At 39.6% G+C, this 14113-nt stretch overlaps 1 protein-coding gene across 1 annotated transcript in view; it reads right to left on the bottom strand.

The window, feature by feature from the left end:
• LOC120736835 (cadherin-1-like) overlaps positions 1–14113 on the bottom strand; it is a 271472-nt gene that overhangs the window by 662 nt on the left and 256697 nt on the right. The window contains exons 9-15 of the mRNA XM_040037169.1: positions 11865–11993; positions 11050–11235; positions 10649–10899; positions 2197–2339; positions 1319–1410; positions 1002–1134; positions 509–724 (exon numbers count right to left, since the gene is read on the bottom strand). Of these exons, the coding sequence (XP_039893103.1) occupies positions 509–724; positions 1002–1134; positions 1319–1410; positions 2197–2339; positions 10649–10899; positions 11050–11235; positions 11865–11993 (1150 nt within the window). The remainder of the gene's footprint in view (positions 1–508; positions 725–1001; positions 1135–1318; positions 1411–2196; positions 2340–10648; positions 10900–11049; positions 11236–11864; positions 11994–14113) is intronic.

Raw genomic sequence — 14113 nt, 5'->3', positions numbered from 1 at the left:
GGTTGAGAGTTGAGGCTCAGGTGTGAAATGTATAGTTTTCAGGGTTTTTATCAGTTTTCAGCATTATTTTGTTATCGTTTTTATCGTTTACTCGGTTTTCCTGGGTCTTTTCATGTGTGTTATGAATAAATTTTCTTTTTTTCGGTACCGGTACTAGTTTTATTTTGTTGTATTTATCCGTGACACCTTAAAGGCCGGTCCATGAAAATATTGTCGGGCATAAACCGGTCCGTGGCGCAAAAAAGGCTGGGGACCGCTGCTCTTAATTGTTGTGACACGTGTTTGAAATGCAGAGAGGTGCGCTCGATTTGCCACACGGAGCAGCGCGAGAGTAAAGCACGAGGGAGGGGCTAATAATCGGCTCAGTCATTTTTAATGATCGTTGAAAGCCCAGATTGTAATCGAGATTAAAATTCGATTAATTGAGCAGCCCTACAACAACCAACCAAATCCAATTAGCTGGGAAAGAAAACAGAGGCTACAAGTTATAAATCCATTCACAACTCACTGAGCAGCAGAATGCCTCCAAGTACTCCCCGAATAATGGGCAGGTTGCTACCACCTAAAGCACGCTGAGTACACATCAAATCTTCTCCCTTGCAGTCGCACACTTCAGCTTTGATGATGCTGTCCTGCTCCAGGCCATGTTTGTCTGCCACTGTCAGTATAACACTGTAATTTCCACTGGGCAGCTCAATGGCTAAATTCAAGATGATGCCTGTTCCTAAAAAAACACAAAAAAAAAACCCAGCTTAAAGCCTTTTCTGGCAGTAATTACTCTCCTGACATGAGCACTAATCATTTTAATCTTAGTGATGAAAACTGAATCAGGTGTCATGTAAACTTTAATTTTTGGGAAAAGGCAATATTGATATTTAGAAATCAGATATTCGCAGGAAATAATCTCAACACAAGTGATGAAATATATTAAGTTTCTATTTCAAAATATTTCACATTCTGGCCATGTGACTGGACAGCATCAGTTTATACAGTTTACATACTGGAGTTGTTCATCCTAGCGGTCCAGTTGGTCTTTGACATGCCCTGTAAAGACACCGAGTAGGGAGGTCCAAATTCTGGTCCGTCTTTATCTGTTACTGAGAGCAGCTGAGGAGCTGGATCCTTGTTGCACACCTGAGGAAACACAAAGCCTTTATGCTAATATTCTGTATCACATGACTGCATACATAGGGCTTGGTTAAACTTTTTAATTGATTGCATCTTGAAGTCGGTAGATTCAATAAATACACCCATCCTGCACCACTATTTGATGTGTTAAATGAAAACACCTGTTGAGCTGGTGGGAAATAAGACATACCATAATTTCATGCTGCTCAATGATGGGAGCATTGTCATTGACATCTTCCAGCTGAATGATCAGAGTACCAGTTCCTGTAGCTGGGACTGCATCTGGTCACAGAACAAACACAGATATTCACAGGTGGGTTCCATCGACAAAGTGAAATATAGTCCAAATTTTAACGCTCAGAGACTTTCCTCTGGTCTTCCAGTTCTTACATAACTGACATTTGACACACAAATAATTGAAGGTACTGCAACAAAGGGCGACTGTGGCTCAGGGGATTGGGAAGCTCATCTGTAACCGGTAAGTTGCCGGTTCGATCCCCCTGCTCTCTCTGTCTGGGTTGTTGTGTCCTTGGGCAAGACACTTTACCCTACTGGTGATGGCCAGAGGGGCCTATGGCACGATATGGCAGCCTTGCTTCTGTCAGTCTGCCCCAGGGCAGCTGTGGCTACAGCTGTAGTTTCCCTGCACCAGTGTGTGAATGAATAGTGGAATTGTAAAGCGCTTTGGGTGCCTAGAAAAGTGCTATATAAATGCAATCCATTAACAAAGGGCAACAATGTTATTAGCTGTGAGCATGCCAGGAACATCTGTTTGTACTGGAATTTATATTGCAAAGAGCGAGCGCACACACACACCTTAATCCAGTGAACAATAAAATACATTTTGTTTCCCTGATGTCACTTTTGTGTCTTGATAAACTCTTTCCTCATGTTCATCTCTGACATTGTACAGATTTGTTAAAGTAGAGGTGAAAGAGCCACAGCAAAACTCTTGTTTACCAGTGTAATTATTCAGACACTTGTTATTTTATGAAATCATATCAGTGGTCATTGTGTATGGGAGTCAAATGATGATAAGAATCCGCATCAGTCTTAACTCCGTCCTACCATTATCATAGGCCCCGATGGTAGCGATGTATCTGTCGTTTGTGACAAAGGGGGCCTCTCTGTCCATGGACGCTCTCACTTTAATAAGGCCTGTGTCCTTGTCCACGTTCAGCCAGCCTGCAGGGTCATTCATTATTTTGTACCTGTACAAGACAGTCACAGAAAAGATGGTAATACTGTGCAGGCAGGATGATTACAATTAGCATGTTTCACAATATGGCACAGTAGGGCTGCACGATTTTGCATAAAATGAGATTCACGATTTTTTGGCTTAGAATTGAGATCATGATTCTCTCACGATTTTCTTTTCCAATATAAATATTTATTGCACTTATTAACTGCACATCAACTTCGTAACAGTTGAGACTGAACATAAAAACAATAAATAAACATAAAAACAACAAATAAACATAAAAACAACAAATGTCTCACGTTTTGTTGTTGCCGCAAAATGTTGTACTGCTTGAAATTCCGTCTCCACCGTTGCTCGACCCTCATGTATAGAGCAGGTAGTGCAACAATAGAAAAATAGTTGCGGGACGGCACTGTGTAGCGTTTGTCTAGGGTGTTGATCATTTTTCTAAATCCCTCGTTTGGTATGGAGCGCCAGGACTGCCATAATGAATTAATTAAATACACCATTAAATAATTAATTAAATGTGGCAATAATTAATTAAAATTGGAATTAATTAATTAAATAAATAGTTATGACACATGTAATTAATTAATTGACACATTTAATTAATATTTATGTATTTCACATTAATTATTGACACATTTAATTAATTAATTATTGACACATCTAATTAATTATTTATGTATTTCACATTTTAATTAATTATTGACACATTTAATTAATTATTTAATGATATATTTATTTATTTCATTTTGGCAGTCCTGGCGCCTGGCTCTCATCTTGAAATAATTTTATCTGTCAGCCTCACCCATCAAACTCAGGGGGCGGGGTTAACGCTGCCCATGCAGCTTCTCTAACATTTGATTGGTTGCCGTGCAAAGTAAGTCAAAACAGGTCGATCCTAGATAATCGATTGCTTGTGTAGACTTGGGGCAGCCAGGTATCCCAGAATGCAGATCAAATCACAGGCAGCAATGGTGGTGGTGTAGTTTTAAAATACCCCGTTTTTCTGTCACCAGCTACACTTTTAACAGTGTTTTAGCCGCGAATGTCGCGACGTATGTCTGGTCAGGTTGTCAACATAGAACATGTTTGCAAAAGTGCTCAGATGTTTTCGGAGATTTCACTAGCTCTGCTAACAATTAGCATGCAGAGTGCACCCAGGGGGTTACGTTAACCGGTTTGTTTACATATTCCACTCTCCGTGTTCCACATGTTGCATTCGCAGATTCTCATTTTCACCGAACGATCGTCTCTTTCCGCCTGGTCTTGTGTCTCTGTGCTTCTGTAACATAAAGAACGAGCTGACATTTTTCTCACGAAACCAGCGATCAGCTCAACAGACCCTCAGTTTACCTGCATGCATCCTTCTCCTCATCTGTCAGCTGTTTAACACCTGCTGCTAATTCAAGAAACACGCCTACGTTACCTGGTGATAGTCACAGTTTAACTGGGCAGTCGGTGCTCGATATAAAGCAATGTCAGCGCATATTTCTGCACAAGATAAGTAAATATAGTGTTTTCCCCGAGCGCAGAGCTGCTGGAGCTTGTTTCCTTACAGAGCACTTTATAGGCGAAGCAGCTTCATCAGCGGCTGATGTCCAATCACCGGCACACAGCTTTGAAACCTCAGCTGAGTTTTAGCTCTCAGTGGTTAAACGCTGGACTTCATTCACTCAGGTTCTGTCTGTCGGGTCACGTTTACTTCACTGTTTTATTTACAACTGAGCAAATCTGTTTGGCTGAGGTTAAAGGTACGTTTCATAACTGCATAGTTTCCACAGACGTTTAATGGTTCACTGCACATGTGTTAGACTGAACTATCATCTAAATATCATCTGTTTTTTAATAGTTATTCAACTGTATTCTAAGCACCAGCTGTCTGTTAGAATGTGATTTTTTTCTCTCTCTGTTGGCAGAGGTATAAAAAAAATGCGCAGGAAAATTCTGACGTGCTATGGCAAACTTCACCGACGATATTTAGGGAGGAATAAAACACACATCAAACATAATGAACCATCTGTCAAAGGCTTGTTACAAACTATGTTAGAAGAAAACTAATACTGCTCATGAAGGAGACGGTGTCCTTTAAAACTAAACATGTTAATAGGACCTCCCTATTTATATCATAGTTTATGATATAGCACGTGTATTTCAGTAATAGCCTGCTGATTTCAGGTGAACAGTCGCTCACGTAGGCGTTATCTGTGATACTCCTTAACTATAATTTATCCAAGTTAACTTCAGTTAACCATTCAGACAGTTCTTTTGCAATGAAAAACATAAACACCCATGCTGGTGTAGGTTTCCTCAGTGCCAGCTGTTAACATTATAGCTGCTTATGCAGTAACCATGGTAACCACGGACTCTGAGCGGCTGGATCGACGGAGGTCAGACAACAATTTTACATGTATGATCTTAAAACAGGACACAGCCACTATACGTGCTGGCCTCATATCAAATGTGAAGGCAGACTGAGTCTATGTTTGACGTTTTTATATCTAATCTTCCTTTTCAAACATTTAAACAGCAGCGAGTCTGCAGCTGAGGGAATACAAACTCAAATTGTCGGAACAGGTTTGCTTGTTTCTTGGATTCATTTGGTGATTTATTAAATGTATAACTGTTATTCTAATCTGCTGCTGAGTCTCTTACACTTTTCTTTATGCTGTATATTTTCACGTCTCTGGAATAGTTGGAAGTTAGATAGTCAGCTGGGAAACTTTGTGTTAACTCATGGAGCTGAGGATATCGTGGATATCGTGGATATGCTGACCTCGCTCCGTGGTGTACAGGGCCGTTTACCCTCATGATTAATATTCGCAATAAAAATATTAGCCGAACATCATGAAGTCTGTATGTGTTTCATAGTGTCGAACAACCTTTGTACAGTTAAAGCCAGCAGTTACTACATGACAGAAACACCAACGTTATCTCTTTTATGCGTTTATACACAGGTCACGCTGATTACTGAACAAAAACCCAAAGATCAGATGTTAAACAGATTTATTTGCTCTCTCTCCTCCTTAAACATGTTTTTAATGTTAGTTATAATTCAGAATTGGCGACTGAAACACGTAGGACACATAAGAACATCAGGAAATAAAATACCAATAAATATAACCTCAGTAAAAGAAGTCAGCAAGGGTTACTACAGCTGTGTACCGGGGCCTGCGCTTTGTCGGTGGGATTGCTTGCGAGGCGAGCGGGTCTATCCCACGCTTTGCCGTCAGACTGGGCAGACATCTCCGAAATCATCGAAGCACTTTTGCAAAGAGGCTGTATCTTGACAAACCGACCAGACACATGAAGATTAAACCACTACATTCTTGGCTAAAAAATATTAAAACGGTATTTGGTGACACACAAACAGGGTTTTTCAAAGTTCAGTTCTGTTAGCTTCCACATGCCGGTTGTTGTGTGCTAGAAACAATGGCCACCAGGCCAAAGCAATGGTTTTGACTCGATCAGCGTTAACCCCGCCCCCTGAGTTTGATGGGTGAGGCTGACAGACAAAATTATTTCATGATGAGAGCCAGGCGCCATGACTGCCAAAATGAAATAAATAAATATATCATTAAATAATTAATTAAATGTGTCAATAATTAATTAAATGTGTCAATAATTAATTAAAATGTGAAATACATAAATAATTAATTAACCCTTTAGAGCCGGTAGGAGCGGACACGCTCCGTTTTGCATAACTATTTTTAAATCCCGGTAGCACTGCAACCACGTGAGCTAGCGCAATAATTTTTTTTGCACATGAAACCGGAGGAGTTGTACTTACATCTTATGCCATCAGCCTGTCCTCGGTCACGGCTTCCTTCCACATAAAGCTTTGCAAAAACAAAAACATAATATTCCAGAAACACGCTTTGCCGATCCGATCAGCTGTTCGTAACACTTCCTACGTCCATCAGCGCGAACTATCACATGACCGCATGACCTGCCCGAAACCGGAAGTGACGTCATTTTGCGGAAATGTAGTTTTTTACCATCGTGGCTTCATGAGCTTATACTTCTGTTTTTAACTCATTCACTGCCATTGATGTCTATAGACGTCAATTGAAAAACTTACGTTGACTGCCATTGACGTCTATAGACGTCAATTACGTTTTTCAATGGTAGGGGCTAGAATACAACCTTCTAGGGGAGGGGGCAGGTGTGGGATTTGAAGGGGAAGGTGACTGGAAAGGCAGAAAAACCCCAAGGGCACCTTACAACACCGACCCTGATAGCAGGCTAGACGGTGACCTAGGCAGGCACCAACTTGAAAAACTGAAGCCCACCAGCAGTAAAAGTAGACCTGCAAGGAGGTGCAGGGTTTGCGCACGTAAGGGATTGCGCAGTGAGACAAAAATGTGGTGCAAGTCTTGTTGTGTGCCCTTGCATCCCGGAAAGTGTTATAATGATTACCACACAAAAGTGAATTATTCATTGTCAATAAATGTTTCACTATGTACATTTTATTTTTTCATATACTTGTAAATAAATTGTTTTGATAAAACATAACCTTTCTCAGTGTTATTTCTGTTTTATAGAAGTGAAAAACTATTTTATATGTTAGAGGTGTCACAAAGCAAGAAATATTAGTGTCAAAGGCACTTTTCTGCTTGAAATGTATTTTTCACAAAAAGCTCGTTTTCTCCCTTTTTTTGGTCAAAACAGGCATTTTTGGTGGAACCCACCTCTCTTCTACAGCTGATTACTAAAGAATGGAAAATGGTAGAAACAAGCTTTTTTTTGGATGAAAGAAGAGCGTCTGTTCTTCATTTTGGTAGGTTCAGCGTTTATATGATCATAACACACAGTTTTCTGTGGCTCTTCAAAAATGAGTAGAAATGCTCAAAAACCCTGGCAGTGGGGAGTTACCTGATTTGAAAATGGCTGGCAGTGAATGAGTTAAAAGTTATGTTTGACTTCATGACTTTCTGTGTCGTTTCTGGGATGCTTAGGACTCATATTGCACTGCTGGAAATATTTTATTTTGATGCATATGCTGTTATTTTGCAAATTTGCACTATAATATATTTTTTTCGTTTTTCCTGTAGAATATGAAAATTGGTGTATCTCAAAAGTAAAACTATGAAGACACTTAAAATAAATTTCCTTTGGTGGGAGTTTGTGCAACTTTTTTGTATTTACAGTTTTGAAGGATAAGCCTCTTAAATTTCTCTAACTAGAAATATATGTTAAAAAAAAACAAAAACGATTTTAAATTTTTTTGTAGTTTATTGCACTTTTTTGCAATTTATGTAATTACTATGCACTTAATGCAGACATATTATTAAAATTTGGGCTATAATGGTTGTACTGATATATAGCAACTTGAAATGCTCCAAAAAATGGCTCCACAGCATGTAAAAATATACTATAAGCTCTGGCGGACTTAATAATAATGGATTGGATTTATATAGCGCTTTTCAAGGCACCCAAAGCGCTTTACAATGCCACTATTCATTCACTCTCGCATTCACACACTGGTGGAGGCAAGCTACGGTTGTAGCCACAGCTGCCCTGGGGCAGACTGACAGAAGCGAGGCTGCCATATCGCGCCATCGGCCCCTCTGGCCAACACCAGTAGGCAAGTAGGGGTAAAGTGTCTTGCCCAAGGACACAACGACCAGGACAGAGAGCCCAGGGATCGAACCGGCGACCTTCCGGTTACAGATACGCTTCCCAACCCCCTGAGCCACGGTCGCCCTTGGACTTGGTTCTATAGTAGGTCTTAAAGGGTTAAATGTGTCAATAATTAATTAATTAAATGTGTCAATAATTAATTAAAATGTGAAATACATAAATAATTAATTAAATGTGTCAATAATTAATTAATTACATGTGTCATAACTATTTATTTAATTAATTAATTCCAATTTTAATTAATTATTGACACATTTAATTAATTATTTAATGGTGTATTTAATTAATTCATTATGGCAGTCCTGGCGCTCCACAGTTTTGCACAGTGTTGATGGGAGCCATATCTTTGGTCAGGTGATAAGTAATAGCCTCCGTAATTTCTTTGTGCCTGTGGGAGTTCGACGGGTATAGGGAAGCGCTGTATAAGGTTCCCGTTATTGATGTTTGGGTGGTTGACCGGGACGGATTTTCTCCTGTCACTTTCTCGTCATCCCTGACGTGCTCTCCGTTGTTTTTTCCCTGCTAATTTTAGCATCACATGGCACAGCTTCTGTATCACGTGGTATAAGGCTCCGCCCTTGTCATTTGTTGAGCAGGAAGAGTGAGCACTTGTTTTCATGCAGAGTACGTCCCGGATCAAAATGCGGTACAATCGTTGTCTTTTTTTTTTTTTTTTTTTTAAATCGTTGTCATTTGGAAATGAGATCGCACAAAAGTATGAATCGAGATTGCGATTTTCTGACGATTAATCGTGCAGCCCTATGGCACAGTGGGTTATTTGATTTTGGACATTTGTCGGGCTGTATTTTTATTATGCAAATGTAGCTCTGTGTAGACCACGAGTGACAATAATATTTATCTTTCTTCTTAATATCTTATATGTTTCTTCTTAATATTTCTTCTTTTTAATATGTTTCTTCTTAATATTATCATTATTTTATCTCTTAATTCTTCCCTCATGTTTAATCCATGGTGTTATGATAACTGTAATTAGACAAATGAACTGTTACAGGTTTCTCACGTTCTTTATATTTGGGGCTTTGATAAGCAAACCAAATGTACTATGAGTGTAGCCAGAGGTAGCCAAAATAGATGTGGTACACAAATATTTTTAGAAATATTTGTGTACCACATCTATTTTGAATTACATATACAAAGTGTTTTTTTGTAAAGTACGTCAACACTTTGCATTGTTAGGATTGTTACATCTATTGTTAACATCAAGTGTTTTAAAAAAAGAAAAGAAAAGAGAGAACCAGTTCATCTCTCTCTGGTAATCAGTGGTAGTACTGGGCTGGAACCTATTTTGAAAACATTCTTCAGAGATTTTGGTCTATATTGACCTGACAGCATCATGCAAATTTTAGTCAGTGAACAGAGCGTTCCTGTCATGTTCAAGAAACCAGTTTGAGATTATCTGAGTTTTGTGACATGGTGTGTTATCCTGCTGGAAGCAGCAATACGAAGATTGGTACACCGAAGGCAGGGATACAGCCAGAAGCAGGCCATGGAATTAGTATTGGTATTAAGAGGCTCAAAGTGCCAAGAACACATCTTTCACACCATTACTGACATCCTGAATTGTTGACATAAGGCAGGATGGAGTCATGCTTTTCATTGCTTTCATGCTTGTCAAAATGTAATCCTACCATCCAACAGAAATCAAAACTCTTCAGACCAGACAATATTCTTCCAATCTTTGTTTTTCCAACTCTGGTGAACCCAAGTGAACTGTATTTTGTTTGTTTGTTTGTTTTTAGCTAACAACTGTGTCCCGCACTGTGATGGTTCACTGGTGTAGCCCATCTGCTTCAAGGATGAATGTGCTGTGCATTTAGAGATGCTGCTCTTCATATGATGGTTATGCATGTCTACCTATGAATATCTAGTGGTTATTTGAGTCACTGTTGCCCTCCTATCAGCTCGAAGCAGTCTGGACATTCCCTTCAGATATAAACAAACAATTTTCACCCAGAGAAATGTCGCTCACTTGGTGTTTTCCAAATCCCCTTTCTGACCAGATTTTGCAGTGATTTGTATTGTGGACTGGAATTGAACCAACAACTTCTCACTTGCCAAACCAACTATGCTCATATGGAAAAGATGTATATAAATCTTATAAAGTTTGTATCTGTCTTGTGTGAAACTTGTATGAAAAGCATACAAGAGTGAAAACAGATATAAGATCCCTTGAAAAATTATATAATGAAACTTGTATGTTTTGGATACTTACTAAAACAATATATGAAAGTGGCCACTTTCATGAGTAATCACATATAAGTTTTTACTATTTCTTTTCCATGTGGGTGGAGCCAAAAATAAATGATATATATACTATAGTTTTACCTTCAAATGATCAACGGATATATAGTCACTTCTTTTCTTCGACTATTGTTTCCACCAATTTATTATTTATGTAAACTTACAAGGAAATATTACACATTTTACAGACTTTTATTCCCTGTTTGGAAACTGAACGCCTCTGTTTTACAGCCCCTCAGTCGGTTTGCCAGGTGCCAAAAAACAAAGTCTGGGTACTAATGAAGTGTTTTTATAGTGTACTTTTGACTGAAAAACTGAATGTTTGAGGCACTTATGAGGTCGGTCATTGTCTCTGTCAGTGAGAAATTTGTTCACAGTAAAAAGGCTTTTTTTTTGTCCTGTTTGACTTACGAGACTGTCTGCTTGCGTGCAGTGCCTGGGTCTGAAGCAGTGTACTGCACCACGACTTCATCCACAGCAAGGTCCTCTGGTTTTACCACAAGCATCTCCTTTGGATCAAATATTGGAGCTTCATTCACATCCTTCACATTCACCACCACTGTGGCGGTAGAAGTGACCACAGAAACACCAGGAGCAAAAGGAATCTCATTCTCCACTGAAACCAACAGGGTGAACTTGCTGGCCCTCTCGAAGTCCAGCTCCTGGTTGGAAGGAAGAGAAAACAAACATAAGGGTGTTGGCAATGTTAAGTTACAACAAATCACAGGAAGTACTTCCATCGACTAAAGAAAATATTCATAGATGATAAATATCTCCCAATATTATGAATGAATTCCTGATTTTCTTCGTACCTTTGCAGTAGAAAGGATTCCTTCCTGTTTGTTAGTTCCCGTTTTTACTGTGAAAAGTCCATCAGGATCACCACTGACGATCTTGAACTTGGCGTTCCAGGCTGGAGTTTGTGGTTCATCCTCATCTGTTACCATCATCCTAACCACCACAACATCCTTTTTGTTTTCATCAACTCTTGAATTATACTGTGAGAAAATAAAGGATGGGAGTGAAAACAGATCTAAAGCCTCCTCATTAGGGATAGAGAATAATGGCCTCATTTTGTAGTCTGTGTCATTATACTGGGCTCATTACTTACTGCACAGCTGTAGAATTTTATTAAATAAAGTTAATTCACTAAAAATGGAACAAAAGTGTTTTTAACCATATTAGCATATTTTCCATGTTCTGTCAAAGACTCACTATTCCCTGTACAAACCAGGGCACCCTGATGCTTCTCAAAATCTATAGATAACTACATTTTTAATTGTGACAACTAGTTGTCAACTACGTGGAGGCAGCTCTACTACGTAGATAAAAATATTATAATTTCTTTAATAATTTTTACTTAAATTGACAGCAGTATTTTACTTATTGCCGGCTGTACACATGTAAATGCCAAAGTTACACACAAAATGTAGCACATGTTGAACAGCTGCTAAAGTGCACATGCTGTGGACATGTTTTGTTCTATTGTGGGTTTTTGCTGTTTTTACTATGTGTGAGTGCAACATTAGTAATGCAGTTAGATACAGACTGAATGTGTTCTGCTTTAACAGAGTGAAAAAGCAGCAGTTAAACAGGAAGTTTGCAGTTACGAGTACTTCGTACTTACAGATTTCTGAGTGAAGACTGGAGCATTGTCATTGCTGTCCGTCACCGTGAGGATGACTTTGGTTTGTCCAGTTAACCCTTCTCCCTTCATATCTGCTGCTTGCACTGTCAGAGTGTACTGTGGATATTTCTGTTAAGATACAGGGACTGTTAAGGTAGATCAGCTCATCAACAGGAAGGAAGAAACACTGACATCAGTTTACAGACCTCTATAACACACAGCTTTCAAACTGCTGACTAGAGTCGGTCATCTATGAAGGCTTGGCACTCTGCCGAAAGGCTGAAGCGAAACTCATTTTATATTTTGCTTATGACAAATGCCTGTAAACCTGATGCCATTAACTAATAATAGCTGTGTCGAAACTTTTTAAATATAGTGTATTCCCTGACCAGCTAGCAGGAGGCTGTTTGTTTGGCATGGGAAGTTCAAAACAGACGTGTCGACGCTGTGTCAAGCTTCCGAAGCACAGAAGTTTCGATACACCGCTCCAAAGCGTGGTTCAAAACACCTAGGTCATGTGACCATGACTCACCAAGGTTTTGGTTTTGGTGTGCTTCACCCTAGTTTCGACAGGTGGGGTACCTGCTGCTTCTACACACTGCCAAGCAGTATTGGGACTAACGCGTTACAGTAACTACGTTATTATTGTGGTAACGAGCACAGTAACTAGTTATTATGCCAAAATCAGGAACGCGTTAGTCGTTACTGGGATTTAGATAGGCTCGTTACTCGTTACTTCGTGTGGTGACATCGCGGAGCTTCCACAGATTCAGTAACATTAGCAAGTGGTGGAGGCCAGCAGGTGGATGAGAGAAAGGGGACGGAGAAGGAAGAGAGACCCGAGGCGGCCGCCGGTCCGAGTGTCAGGTGAACTGAACTTCAGGTAAGAAGTTATGACCTGCAGTCTATCTGGGTAAACCAATAAAAAAACAAGTTTAGGTGGAGTTTATTTTCATTACTCTGACTTTTTCCGTACTGTGTACTAGCTAGCATGACGGGGTTTCTATACAGCTGGGTGGTGCTATGTTACTGATGTTGAACTTTATTTTGTTCATAAGGTTAATTATTAGAGTTTCCAACCGTCCCCTAAAAAACCGAATCGTCTCTTATTCAGAGAAAATATTACGCGTTTCGTATTGAGATGAAAAGGAACAGTTTGTCCCGGACTGCAGCTACAATGAAAAAGACACAAAGCTGGAGTTATTCTGTGTTTACGCTGCACAGCTGCCTCTTCTTCTCTCATCCTCTCACCCTCCCTCTCCTGTTTCTACTTCAATCATGAAACTGATCAATGATCAGCTGATCGGCTTTTCTCTCTTGTCTGTTTATCGCTCACTTTGTGCCAGAAAGAGGGAACCAGCGGATGTCGCGCTAAACAACAGCAGCACGTTTAAGCTTGATCAGCTGTTGTTAGAATTTATTTAATATTAATTTCTAGTATCAGCTGATGTTTGCTGGAGCCACAGCTGTAAACCTGCTGGTCATGATATGGTTTGGTTATCTGGTGAGAGGGAAACATGGAGATGAAACCAGGAGATGTCCTTACTGAATCATCAGGGCTGAACAGGTGATGGAGAAACAGGTTTACCTTTTAGGTGACATGAATGAGTTGAAGGGAAGTTATGAACTGTTTCTGAGAGACAAATAACACCAGGATCCTTTTTTAGGTAGCTGACAGCTGGTAACTGTGCAGGGGCGGGTCTAGCAAAGATTTGCCAGGGGGCCAGGTAGGGCATTAACAGGGAGAGGGGGGCACAAAGAAATACTTTTCCTTCTTTTTCTCATTTAAAATATCTAGCTTTTAAAAAATAATTATCTGAATCTTACAACAAATGATTGATAGATTGATGCATATATACCATCAAAACAGTGTACATCACTGTCACAACAGTGTTTATTTTCATTCAAAGGCTTTATGATTTTTCCTATAATGGCGGCCGGTCTCTAGTCAAAATCCCCGGGCCGATTTTTTGCCCCAGTCCAGCCCTGTATGCAACTCATCTGCAGTCTGGTGTTACCTACATCTTCCTATTCAGAAGGCAGAATTTCCGAGTTCTGAGTACAATCGAAAGCACCACGACTGCAGTTTTTGTGTTGGATGTAAAAAGCGCACGAGACTGGCAAAGTTATGGAAGCAACACATTAACAAGAGAATTCTGAGTAAAACCAAAGTTACTTTCCCTAGTAACTAGTTACTTTGAAGGTAACGAGTAACTTGAAGTAACTAAGTTACTTTTGATAGAAGTAAC

This window comes from Simochromis diagramma, unplaced genomic scaffold (assembly GCF_900408965.1).
Source record: "Simochromis diagramma unplaced genomic scaffold, fSimDia1.1 OVJJ01000197.1, whole genome shotgun sequence".
Lineage (NCBI taxonomy): Eukaryota > Metazoa > Chordata > Actinopteri > Cichliformes > Cichlidae > Simochromis > Simochromis diagramma.
This window is presented reverse-complemented; position numbering and strand designations above follow the sequence as displayed.